The sequence below is a fragment of the Anarhichas minor genome, unplaced genomic scaffold (genome assembly GCF_050575085.1).
Source record: "Anarhichas minor isolate MPS153535 unplaced genomic scaffold, ASM5057508v1 ptg000064l, whole genome shotgun sequence".
NCBI lineage: Eukaryota > Metazoa > Chordata > Actinopteri > Perciformes > Anarhichadidae > Anarhichas > Anarhichas minor.
The window spans coordinates 252,501-266,183 of record NW_027466510.1 but is presented as its reverse complement, the minus strand read 5'-3'; the positions used below and the strand labels follow the sequence as shown (position 1 = coordinate 266,183).

Here is a 13,683-nt window from a genome sequence, read left to right as displayed (position 1 = left end):
AGCATGAGTATGATTTGACGCTGTTGTTCCAACATTTATCTGATTTATAGTTTGCATTCCTCTGATTTCACACCTTCATGGTGCCTCAGGCAGCAGATGGTCTCTGTGTTTGTTTAGTCCGTCAGTGTGAGTTTGACACTCGACAGTTATTTAGTAGCAACAGGTGAGATGGGGGGGGGGGGGGGCACAGGTGTGAGCAGCCCGAGAGGAAACACCAGAGAATCAGTCCTGGTGGCTTTGCATGTTTTTTTCCCAGCAGCCACTGGTTTCCTGTGTGAACTCATTTTAAAAGTTTTGTTTCTTTAATTACTTTAATTAATTCACTTTTATTCACCAGGCTGTAAAACTCTCTCTGTTGGTGCTTTAGGAGGCCTGCAACAAGAAATTATTGTTTTCATAACTGATTTATGTATTTACGTTTGTTATGATGAAAAGTTACGTCTATAAAATGTAAGAAAAAAGCTTATTTTGTCCAAACATATAATATAATATATAATATATTAAAGATAATCAGATGATGTAAACATCGTAGAAGCTGCAGCTAGAGACGGATTGATATGTTTCACATTGATAGTTCTTTAAATCCATCATCATCGGACAATGAGCATTTCCTGTCCTCTAACAGATCTCTGAGGAGTGACGTAGAGACTGAGGTAATAAATCAAGAGAGAAGTAGAGTCATTTTCTCATAGACTTCTATACAACCAGAGGAGTCGCCCCCTGGTGGACACTAGAGAGAATGCAGCTTTAACACATGAAGCTTTGACTTCTCTTAAAGAACCGGAGGTTGTCTGCTGGCTGGTTTATGTCGGTTTGCCGGTTCCACTCGTTGTCTTCTTGTTTCTTCACAGAACATCGTGTTACTGATGATCAGTGACACAAACACAATCTGCAGTAAATAACCTAAACCATGAATCTGACTCGTCCCCAGACAGGAAGTGAGGACAACATGTTTCCCCCCCGCTGCCTCCGGCTGCTGCTGTCCTGCATCCTGCTGGTTCTGCTGTTCCAGTTTCCTCAGACTCGGTCCAGACCGGCCACCGAGGACACGGACACAGGTGAGACTCTCTTCAGCTTCTGCATGAACAGATGATGAAGTAGATCTGTTGTTTCAGTCCTCAAGGGAGGAAGTCTTGAAACAATTAATTAATCGACAGGCAGCAAATGTACGTGTCACCATTTTGGTAATGAAGCATAAAAAAGTGCCAAAAAGTTCCTGAGCTTCTCAAATACCACGTTTTGTAGCTTTTCTTTGTGTTTTTGTGGTCTAGTGCTTGAGACATGAGGACACCATGAAGTCAAGAGTAAAATCACAAAAGAACAAAACATACTCGTAATAAAACACTTCTTTGTGCTCCCGCCCCTCCCCCACTGTGATTGGACGGCTGGGTAAAAAGTGACGAGTTTTAACCAAACTTGAACATTCGTCAGATGTTGTCCTTTTACTTTGTTATAGTCATTTATTCAGGGTATTTGCATAAAAACACACAATTCAAATAAGGAAATAATACATCTCTTCATTATTATGTTTAATAATGTGTTATAATGTTCTTAGAGCTCGTGTTAGAAGTTAAACATCATAATTCATCTCTAATATCTGTTTTATATTCATGTGAAAACATCTCCTTCAAACTACTGGATTTATTTAAGTTTATCACCAAAACTACATTTTACAGATGACATGTGAACACATCATGATAACGTTATAATGTACCTTCAGCCAGTACTCATGTTCACTGAGCAGAGCCTGAAGGCATCATCATGTAACTGAAGTGAACCTCCGTTGGTTAGCCGTTAGCGGTGCTGCTAACGTTACTAGCTCTCCTCCTGTTGGTTAGCCGTTAGCGGTGCTGCTAACGTTACTAGCTCTCCTCCTGTTGGTTAGCCGTTAGCAGTGCTGCTAACGTTACTAGCTCTCCTCCTGTTGGTTAGCCGTTAGCGGTGCTGCTAACGTTACTAGCTCTCCTCCTGTTGGTTAGCCGTTAGCGGTGCTGCTAACGTTACTAGCTCTCCTCCTGTTGGTTAGCCGTTAGCGGTGCTGCTAACGTTACTAGCTCTCCTCCTGTTGGTTAGCCGTTAGCGGTGCTGCTAACATTACTAGCTCTCCTCTGATTGGTTGTTTACAATGAAACATGATCAGAGATCAGAGACTAGAAACGCATGTTCTACTGAGTATTGCTCGTAGACTATGATGGTTAAAATGTTAAAATGTTAAAATGTCAACTACGGTCCGTTAAACCACTGCTGGTTGTATTTGAGAGCTCTTTGATCTTATTATTATTAAACCACAATACGTCTTCAGTGACCAATTAAGTACTCTACAACTTTTTGGAAGTAGTTGTATATAAGTGGTAAAAGTAGTCGTACTTTTTTATATACAATCATGTTATATTTATACAAACAACATATGTTAACAGTCTTAGTCTATTCTTTACCTTTACTTGTTTATTTTACCTTCGTTGTTCACGACCGTAGCTGTTAGTTCTGTTTCTGTGCATCAAGAGATTCAGAAAAGTATCACGTACTTTGTAAATACATCTGATAGTGAATACTAAAAGTCAACAGTGGTGAAGTGGTGTTTGTGTGTTTGAGGCTCTTTCATGTTCTCCGCTGTGGTTTGAGGCTCTTTATTGTATAAAAGCTTTTCAAACTTTCCAGTGAGACAATGTCTTTAACAGGAAAAGAAGGTTTGGCTGTTTTTGGGCTCTGAGGCATCTGAAACTGGTTAGAGTGATTTTAGATGGTGTGGCTGAGGCTCTGGGGTCCTGGTTCTGGTCCTGGTCCTGGTCTGTGTATCCTGTCCAGACACACTCAGACTCTGTCATATGAATGTGTATCTACCTTCTGTTTGTTTAGTTCCAAACATCTGGACTCCAGCTGACGGAGACTCTCCGTGGTTCTGTTGTTTTTCAGCCCGTAAAGTCTCATTTTTCTCTTCAGTCAAGAACTCGTCACATTGAGCCTCTTTTTGAGAAACAAAGCCTGCTTTCAATTTCCCACCTCGCTCGCTTGGATCCTCTGCGTTATGAACCCTCCTCCCTCCTTTACGCTCTGCGAGAGGATAAACTCAGTTAAATGTTCCTGTAAGTGCCATGAACTCCCTAAAGCCAGCCCAGTGTAACCAGCACACACTGCTCTTCTTATAAACTCTTTGATGTGTTTAACAGAAGCTGCACATTTGTCATAATTTATATTTTCAGCTCCACAACAGAAGTTTGTTTTTCCAGAGATTCCCAGTTTTACTCGGTTGTTTTTGTATCCAGAGTTTCTGCTGTTCACCTTCAGCAGGACCACAGTCATGATGGGGGGGGGGGGGGGTTGTGTTTAAGGGAGGATTCTCTGGGAAATAAGGGTTCCAAGGGTTCTTCCTACCAAGAACCCTTTGATTCTGAAGCAAGGCTTCTTTGTGAGGTTACGGGTTCCATTGAGAACCGCTTTTTGGAAGAAAGGGTTCTTGAAAGGATTGTTGAAAGGATGGATCCTCCCAGCTCACACCCTCAAACACTGTGATGGAGAACCAGGATTGTTGTGGGTCGAGCTGCACCACATCAGCCCCGGTCCTTCAGGGTTCTAGATGGAAACCTTTGGAATATAAAAGTGTTTTCAGTAGAACCACCTGAGCGGGTTCTGGATAAAACTCATTTTTTAAAGATATTCTGGGGAAGTGTTGTAGTTTTAAAGTCGGAGAGGGTTCAAAGGAAATATTAATAACTGTGTGTGGGGGGGTTGCTGTTAATGGCCGGGCTGGGAGGGAGGAGGTCTCTGAAGTTTAGGAAGTGGTCGGTTAGTGAAGCACTGTGCTGTGGCGACGGCTCCTGTCTGAACCTCACTCACTGAGCCGGGGTCAGAGGTCAGAGGTTAATCCACAAACCGGTTTCATTGTCTGTCAGAAGGACTTCAGAGAGGAAGCCCCGACACCTGAACACACACCAGCAGAGTTTATGAACAGCTTCTAAACATTTACACTGCTTCTGTAGCCGACGCAGTGAAATCCTCTGAAGACGAAGAGGACGACGAGTCGTCCTCAGAGGAAAACAAGCTGTCCAACGAGCTGTCGACGAGCACCGAGAAGCTCCAGAGTAAGCCTCCGACTCCTCTTTTCTCTTTTTCTGTTTGCTTGTGATGATGAGAACACGGACTCTCCGCAAACACAAGTGACGTTGATGTTTTTGTGCCTCGTCAGTGTCGTTGCCGCAGTGGGTGATGCCGGACAAGATGGAGAAGCAGCTCCACGCCGTCCCCGCCAGCAGGACGGTGAAGTTTCGTTGCCAGGCGACAGGAAACCCGGTTCCCTCCCTGCGCTGGTACAAGAACGGGAAGGTGTTCAGGAAGGACCAGAGGATCGGAGGGTTCAAGGTGAGGTTCAGAGAACAGCAGGAGTCCAACTGCTCGTATCTGTGAGTTCTGTTTTTATTCGTTATCTCCTCGATCTTTCAGATCAGAGACCACATGTGGACTCTGATCATGGAGTCTGTGGTTCCGTCGGATAAAGGGAACTACACCTGTGTGGTGGAGAACGAGTACGGGAGCCTCAAACACACCTACCTGCTGGACGTAGTTGGTAAGAAGTTACACCTGTGAGATTTGGACTACATCCATCTCCACGTCCTTTTTATAAAGATCTCTGTCCACACTGAAACACGGGTCAAGAGCAAGACTTTGAAGGGTTAAGACTGAGTCGAGACCAAGACCAGAGTGTCTAGGGACAGAGACAAAACCAAGACCGTGAGAGGTTGAGACCAAGGAAAGACCAAGACCAGAGTGTCTCCAGACCAATTCAAGACCACGACTTTGAGTGGTTGAGGTTAAGCAAAGACCAAGACCGGAGTGTCTTGAGATCGAGACACTACCTAGACTTTGATGGGTAGATTCCGAGGCGAGGCCTTCAAAAGGACCTTTCTGTCTCTGTTGTCAGAACACCAAGAAGCTCTGTGTTTGGATGAGAGAACAGGAGAAACCTGTGGACTAAACTAACCCTGATGATGGTGAATGAATGTGTTGCTGGTTTACCTCTAACTCGTTCTTGTTAAACTTTCCTCTGCAGAGCGTTCTCCTCACAGACCGATCCTGCAGGCCGGTCTGCCGGCCAACCAAACGGCGGTTGTCGGTCGTAACGTGGAGTTTGTGTGTCGAGTGTTCAGCGACCCGCAGCCTCACATCCAGTGGCTCAAACACATCACCGTCAACGGCAGCCGAGAGGCTCCGGACGGACACCCTTACGTCCTCGTCCTCAAGGTTGTTAAATTGTACTTATTTATTTCATAACGTTACTACTCCACTCCTGCTTAGTCGTTGCTGCAAAACCTCCCTTCAGTGAGCGTTAGCGTGAGTCTGTTAAGTTTATACAGACGTTAGCCCGCGACAGCGGCCACAATAGCAATGCTACATAAAAATGGCCGCCGCTCTGACCGCCCTGCTACGTTGATTTAGATTAATTATTTCTACGACTCAGACTTCCCTAAAATCTTTACCAGCTGAGATGTTCCTTCAGCTTTAATGGTGCAACTTAGAAAATATGTCACACTTGAAGTGTAATATGCGCTCAGTACCTCCTCATCAGTCTGTTTATAACTGAGGGCAGCAGCGTATCGGGACGAGCTCTGCTGTGATTCAACGCTATAAAAGTCAAGCGTGTTTGTTAGCTTCTCTCGCGGTGTCTTCTCACTGCATGAGCTCTGTTTCATGCGTCTCTGACTGAGCCGATTCAAACCACATCTGTGAAGTGTTGTGGACTCGCGATGAAAGACGCTCGTGTGGTTTGTTGTGGCACGGATTACTATCATCTACCTCTTACAGTCACAATGAAAAGAGACGCTTTAAAAACAGCCATTTAATTATTCTCTTAACCAGTCAGTCTGAAGGGCAGCTCGGGGGGGGGGGGGGGGGATAAACGAACAAATGAAGAAAATAATAATAATCAAAACAGAAAACGATGCAGATTCATGCAGAAGCAGCTTCAATGTGTTCAATGCATCAGAACTACGTTCTCCTTCTTTGATGCACAGCTGCTCCACGTTCATCGTTCTGACATCACGACAGCAGCATGTAAAGCAGCCCGCTGGAGGTTCTCTTGTAAACAAACAAAAGTCGTTTACAGAAATGCATTTGCAGAGCAGCTTGTTGTGACTATTTTAAGTCCTTCGTTGTTTACGGCCACATTTATCAGCTCGCAATCTTCTTCTTCTCTGCTTCTGTTCGCGCCTCTTTGCTCATTAGCGCCACCAGCTGTTCAGTGGAACAGCAGCAGGAATCAGTCATTGTAGGTAAGCAGGGGGGGGTATTACGTAATTCAACTTTACCAGAGTTTATGTGGTTCCTGTAAAGTTGTGACTAGTATTTTCTTGCAGATTTATGACTCTATAATATAAAATAATGTTCCCATATTTATAGTAAATATAAATCTTTTTTTTCTTGTACATTTTCTTGAATTTATTTTTGTAAATTTACAACTTTATTCTCAGAGAATACCAGAGTCAAACGTACAACTTTAATTTACATTTTGTTGTCTGTGTATCGCCCCTCTCACGGTCTGGTGTCTGCTGGAATTCTTTGTTTTTCTTCTTGTCAAAACATCCTGTAAACAACCATGAACACAACATCTGTACTTTACTTTGAGTCATCCTCACGTACACACCGCTGCCACGAATACTCACCAAATGTGAATTAATCCGCCGCTGAAAATAGTACCCAAGCAGTGCACAGTTCCTCCTGTTGTATATGTGTGTGTGTGTGTATATATATAGTCTGTGTTTGTAAAGATGAACGTCTTTAGTAGGAAGCTGAAGCTGAGAGCCACAGACAGGAAGTCAGTTGTTGCATTTTAGTTTTTATTTCTCGTGACATTTCTGTGTTTCTCTTCCAGACGGTGGGTTTGAACACGACCGATAAAGAGATGGAGGTTCTGACTCTGAGGAACGTGACTCTGGGCGATTCAGGCGAGTACACCTGTCTGGCGGCAAACTCCATCGGCGTCTCTCATCACTCGGCGTGGCTCACCGTCGTCGACGGTACGGTACGACATTCTGGAGCTCCTCCTGCAGGAACCGTCCACCATATTGATTTGCTCTCTCTCTCTCTCTCTCTCTCTCTCTCTGGTCTCAGACCTGCCTCCCGCCCCGCTGCACTCTCAGACGTACCTGGAGATCTTCATGTACTGCCTGGGCTTCTTCATCATCATCATCCTCACGGCCACGGCGGTCGTCTGCAGACTCTGCTGCGCCCCGAAGAAGAGCGACTTCAGCAGCCAGCTGGCCGTCCAGAAGTTAGCCAAGAGCCTCCCTCTGAGGAGACAGGTAGCTCTTCTCTCTGGCTTGTTCCACTTCCTGTTCGTTACTGCTGACTGGAGTAAAACCAGCAGACCCGACATCACCACAGAGATCACATTAACGTCAGGACTAACTACACTTTGTCTGACTCTATCTGTTTAATACAAAACTCTGGGGTTAAGATCTCATTATAAAGTATTTCACATGCGTATATTTTCAATAACACAAGCAGAAAACAAGGTTGTGATTTATCAAACATGTATCTCTTCTAGATGTCTGCTTTACTTGTTCAAGATTAAATGAGGTGATAACGGTCAGGAACGTTAGTTAAAAGCAAATCAACTCTTCTCATGATTTATAGATCATTTTTGTAAAAGTTGGTTCCCAGAAGGAGTTCTGGAAACACAGTTTTAAAACACCAACATTACTGTTTCTGTCAATGGAGTCTTGTGTCTTTGATGAAAACACAAAACAACAGAGTCTCTCCTCCCTCTGCAGGTGTCGGTCGAGTCCTCGTCCTCGTCCTCCCTCCAGTCGGGGATGTGTTTGATGCGTCAGTCTCGTCTCTCCAGCGGCGCCACCACCATCCTGACGGGAGTGTCGGAGTACGAACTCCCCTACGATCCCGCCTGGGAGCTTCCTCGTGACAGGTATGACATTCTGCAGGTTCAACTCTACTGGAGAGCTTCATGTTTCTGTTACACCCAGGAGACAACCTCCAAAGCTTCATGTGTTAAACCTGCATTCTCTCTAGTGTCCACCAGGGGGCGACTCCTCTGGTTGTATAGAAGTCTATGAGAAAATGACTCTACTTCTCTCTTGATTTATTACCTCAGTAAACATTGTAAACATGAGTTTATGGTCTCAATCTCTAGTTTCAAGTCTTCTTCAATACAGCATGATGTTCATTTAGTACATTATGGTCCATTTAGAGTCAAACAGACCATAAAGCAGTGGATGCTTTAGGGCGGGGCTACACAGTGATTGACAGGTCTCTACCACTTCTTATATAAGGTCTGTGGTTTCACCTGATTCTGGTTTATTTCCTGTATTTAGTGACTGACTGCATGTCTAGCGTATTGATAACATGTCTGTAACATGTCTAACGTATTGATAACATGTCAGTAACATGTCTAACGTATTGATAACATGTCGGTAACATGTCTAGCGTATTGATAACATGTCTGTAACATGTCTAACGTATTGATAACATGTCTGTAACATGTCTAACGTATTGATAACATGTCAGTAACATGTCTAGCGTATTGATAACATGTCGTAACATGTCTAGTGTATTGATAACATGACGGTAACATGTTTAACATATTGATAACATGTCTGTAACATGTCTAATGTATTGATAACATGTCTGTAACATGTCAAACGTATTGATAACATGTCAGTAACATGTCTAACGTATTGATAACATGTCTGTAACATGTCTAATGTATTGATAACATGTCTGTAACATGTCTAACGTATTGATAACATGTCTGTAACATGTCTAATGTATTGATAACATGTCTGTAACATGTCTAACGTATTGATAACATGTCTGTAACATGTCTAACGTATTGATAACATGTCGGTAACATGTCTGCTGCGTGTCGTCCTCAGGCTGACTCTGGGGAAGCCGCTGGGTGAAGGATGTTTCGGTCAGGTGGTTCTGGCCGAAGCCGTTGGGGTCGACAGAAATAAACCGACGCGCCTCTCTAAGGTGGCTGTGAAGATGCTGAAAGGTGAGAGCTGCTTTCGAAACTGAATGACGTTGACATTTGCATATTTAAACATAACATTTCAGAAAAATTGTATTATAAATTGTCTTAATATAAGTAATCAACTGGGGTAGTTTCATGTTGATATTAATTAGTTCAATATTCTTTTAGTTTATTCTTATAGTCCAGATGTTGATCCACTCACTCTCTTCACATGAGAGTCAGAATGATTTGACCTTTGACCCGAGGCCGTCTTGTTGTCGTGTGCAGCGGACGCCACAGAGAAGGACCTTTCTGACCTGATCTCCGAGATGGAGATGATGAAGATGATCGGCAAACACAAGAACATCATCAACCTGCTGGGAGCGTGCACTCAGGGCGGTGAGTGTGTTCACGATGAGTGACGACCTGTCGGTGTTGATGTGTGTTGTCCAGATGTTAACGGTTGACCTCGTCCTCGTCCGTTAGGCCCCCTGTACGTGGTGGTGGAGTACGCCTCGCAGGGGAACCTGAGGGAGTTCCTCCGCACTCGCCGACCGGTCGGGTTGGAGTACTGGAGCGGGCCGAGGCAGGCGTCTCTGGGAAGTCTGGAGGTTAGGGAGCTGGTGTCGGCTGCGTACCAGGTGGCCCGAGGGATGGCCTACCTGGCCTCCAAGAAGGTCAGTCAGTGTGAATCTGAAACGCCCCGTCAGTAAACCTCTGAACCGCAAAACCCGCCGGCTGGATCGAAAAGCATGTTTTCTTTAAACGATCGCCAAAACTACACCGTTTATCACAGACAGAAGCTGTAAAAAACGTCATTATTGTCAGATTCTCATGTCCTTGAACACACCATGTGTGACGAACGCTTCCATCGGAGAAAGCAACCGAAACTTTCATTAAATTCTGAGCTCCTCAGTGAAACTAATGTGACAAAAATTCTGTGAAACTTTGACTACAATAAAATTGAAGACAATGTAACGCTGCTGTGTCTCCTCTCAGTGTATTCACAGAGACCTGGCGGCCCGGAACGTGTTGGTCACAGAAGACGACGTCATGAAGATCGCTGACTTCGGTCTCGCTCGAGACGTCCACCACATCGACTACTACAAGAAGACCACCAACGTAAGACTACCTCATGTCCTCATGTCTACATGTCTCCATGTCTCCATGTCTCCATGTCTCCATATCTTCATGTCTACGTGTCTTCGTGTCTTCATGTCTACATGTCTTCATGTCTACATATCTTTGTGTCTTCATGTCTACGTGTCTCCATGTCTTCATGTCTACATGTCTACATATCTTTGTGTCTTCATGTCTACATGTCTCCATGTCTCCATATCTTTGTGTCTTCATGTCTACGTGTCTCCATGTCTTCATGTCTACGTGTCTACATATCTTTGTGTCTACATGTCTCCATATCTTTGTCTTCATGTCTACGTGTCTTCCTGTCTTCATGTCTACGTGTCTTCATGTCTACATATCTTTGTGTCTTCATGTCTTCGTGTCTTCATGTCTACGTGTCTTCATGTCTACGTATCTTTGTGTCATGTCTACATGTCTCCATGTCTCCATATTTTTGTGTCTTCATGTCTACGTGTCTCCATGTCTCCATGTCTTCATGTCTACATATCTTTGTGTCTTCATGTCTACATGTCTTCATGTCTACATATCTTTGTGTCTTCATGTCTACGTGTCTCCATGTCTTCATGTCTACATATCTTTGTGTCTTCATGTCTTCATGTCTACATGTCTACATGTCTTTGTGTCTTCATGTCTTCATGTCTACATGTCTACATATCTTTGTGTCATGTCTATATGTCTCCATGTCTCCATATTTTTGTGTCTTCATGTCTACGTGTCTCCATGTCTTCATGTCTACATATCTTTGTGTCTTCATGTCTACATGTCTCCATGTCTCTATATCTTTGTGTCTTCATGTCTACGTGTCTCCATGTCTTCATGTCTACATATCTTTGTGTCTTCATGTCTTCATGTCTACGTGTCTTCATGTCTACATGTCTTTGTGTCTTCATGTCTTCATGTCTACATGTCTCCATATCTTTGTGTCTTCATGTCTACGTGTCTCCATGTCTTCATGTCTACATATCTTTGTGTCTTCATGTCTACATGTCTTCATGTCTACGTGTCTTCATGTCTCCATGTCTCCATGTCTTTGTGTCTTCATGTCTTCGTGTCTTCATGTCTACATGTCTACGTGTCTTCATGTCTCCATGTCTTTGTGTCTTCGTGTCTACATGTCTCCATGTCTTTGTGTCTTCATGTCTACGTGTCTTCGTGTCTTCATGTCTACGTGTCTTCGTGTCTTCATGTCTACATGTCTTCATGTCTACATATCTTTGTGTCTTCATGTCTACATGTCTCCATGTCTCTATATCTTTGTGTCTTCATGTCTACGTGTCTCCATGTCTTCATGTCTACATATCTTTGTGTCTTCATGTCTTCATGTCTACGTGTCTTCATGTCTACATGTCTCCATGTCTTTGTGTCTTCATGTCTTCATGTCTACATGTCTCCATATCTTTGTGTCTTCATGTCTACGTGTCTTCATGTCTACATATCTTTGTGTCTGCATGTCTACATGTCTTCATGTCTACGTGTCTTCATGTCTACATGTCTCCATGTCTTTGTGTCTTCATGTCTTCGTGTCTTCATGTCTTCGTGTCTACGTGTCTCCATGTCTTTGTGTCTTCATGTCTACGTGTCTTCGTGTCTTCATGTCTACGTGTCTTCGTGTCTTCATGTCTACATGTCTTCATGTCTACATATCTTTGTCTTCATGTCTACGTGTCTCCATGTCTTCATGTCTACATGTCTACATATCTTTGTGTCTGTGTCTCCATGTCTTCATGTCTTCATGTCTACATATCTTTGTGTCTACATGTCTACATATCTTTGTCTTCATGTCTACGTGTCTTCATGTCTACGTGTCTTCATGTCTTCGTGTCTTCATGTCTACGTGTCTTCATGTCTACATGTCTACATATCTTTGTGTCATGTCTTCATGTCTACATGTCTCCATATTTTTGTCTTCATGTCTACGTGTCTCCATGTCTTCATGTCTACATATCTTTGTGTCTTCATGTCTACATGTCTCCATATCTTTGTGTCTTCATGTCTACGTGTCTCCATGTCTTCATGTCTACATATCTTTGTGTCTTCATGTCTACATGGCTTCATGTCTACATGTCTACATGTCTCCATATCTTTGTGTCTTCATGGCTACGCGTCTCCATGTCTTCATGTCTACATATCTTTGTGTCTTCATGTCTACATGTCTACATGTCTCCATGTCTCCATATCATTGTGTCTTCATGTCTACATGTCTCCATGTCTTTGTGTCTTCATGTCTGTGTCTTCATGTCTACATGTCTCCATGTCTCCATATCTTTGTGTCTTCATGTGTCCATGTCTCCATATCTTTGTGTCTTCATGTCTACGTGTCTTCATGTCTACATGTCTCCATGTCTCCATGTCTCCATATCTTTGTGTCTACATGTCTCCATGTCTTCATGTCTACGTATCTTCATGTCTACATATCTTCGTGTCTTCATGTCTACATGTCTTTGTGTCTTCATGTCTACGTGTCTTCATGTCTCCGTGTCTTTGTGTCTTCATGTCTACGTGTCTTTGTGTCTTCATGTCTACGTGTCTACATGTCTACGTGTCTACATGTCTTCATGTCTCCGTGTCTTTGTGTCTTCATGTCTACGTGTCTTTGTGTCTTCATGTCTACGTGTCTTCGTGTCTCCGTGTCTTTGTGTCTTCATGTCTACGTGTCTCCGTGTCTTTGTGTCTTCATGTCTACATGTCTTCATGTCTACATATCTTTGTGTCTTCATGTCTACGTGTCTCCATGTCTTCATGTCTACATGTCTACATATTTTTGTGTCTTCATGTCTACATGTCTACATGTCTTCATGTCTACATATCTTTGTGTCTACATGTCTCCATATCTTTGTGTCTTCATGTCTACGTGTCTACATGTCTACATGTCTACGTGTCTACATGTCTACGTGTCTACGTGTCTACATGTCTACATGTCTACGTGTCTACGTGTCTCCGTGTCTTTGTGTCTTCGTGTCTACGTGTCTTTGTGTCTTTGTGTCTTCATGTCTCCGTGTCTTTGTCTTCATGTCTACGTGTCTGTGTCTTCATGTCTACGTGTCTCCGTGTCTTTGTGTCTTCATGTCTACATGTCTTCATGTCTACATATCTTTGTCTCTTCATGTCTACGTGTCTCCATGTCTACATATCTTTGTGTCTACATGTCTCCATATCTTTGTCTCTTCATGTCTACGTGTCTCCATGTCTTCATGTCTACATATCTTTGTGTCTTCATGTCTACATATCTTTGTCTCTTCATGTCTACGTGTCTCCATGTCTTCATGTCTACATATCTTTGTGTCTACATGTCTCCATATCTTTGTGTCTTCATGTCTACGTGTCTTTGTGTCTTCATGTCTTCATGTCTACGTGTCTCCGTGTCTTTGTGTCTTCATGTCTACGTGTCTTCATGTCTCCATGTCTCCAGGGTCGTCTCCCGGTGAAGTGGATGGCACCAGAAGCTTTATTTGACCGCGTCTACACGCATCAAAGCGACGTGTGAGTTTCAGCTTTAAAAACTCGACGGGTTTTCATTCATCTGTAGTTGTTTGTTGTGTTTCAGGCATTTAATAATATAATATATAAGTCTGAATATT

General features: G+C 43.3%; 1 protein-coding gene across 1 annotated transcript in view; it reads left to right on the top strand.

The window, feature by feature from the left end:
* The first annotated feature begins 949 nt into the window (after positions 1 to 949).
* Positions 950 to 13,683, top strand: part of fgfr1b (fibroblast growth factor receptor 1b) — a 21,994-nt gene continuing 9,260 nt past the window's right edge. The window contains exons 1-13 of the mRNA XM_076078244.1: positions 950 to 1,058; positions 3,978 to 4,079; positions 4,184 to 4,356; positions 4,438 to 4,561; positions 5,045 to 5,235; positions 6,863 to 7,007; positions 7,102 to 7,292; positions 7,764 to 7,915; positions 8,883 to 9,004; positions 9,251 to 9,361; positions 9,449 to 9,639; positions 9,962 to 10,084; positions 13,515 to 13,585. Of these exons, the coding sequence (XP_075934359.1) occupies positions 950 to 1,058; positions 3,978 to 4,079; positions 4,184 to 4,356; positions 4,438 to 4,561; positions 5,045 to 5,235; positions 6,863 to 7,007; positions 7,102 to 7,292; positions 7,764 to 7,915; positions 8,883 to 9,004; positions 9,251 to 9,361; positions 9,449 to 9,639; positions 9,962 to 10,084; positions 13,515 to 13,585 (1,805 nt within the window). The remainder of the gene's footprint in view (positions 1,059 to 3,977; positions 4,080 to 4,183; positions 4,357 to 4,437; positions 4,562 to 5,044; positions 5,236 to 6,862; positions 7,008 to 7,101; positions 7,293 to 7,763; positions 7,916 to 8,882; positions 9,005 to 9,250; positions 9,362 to 9,448; positions 9,640 to 9,961; positions 10,085 to 13,514; positions 13,586 to 13,683) is intronic.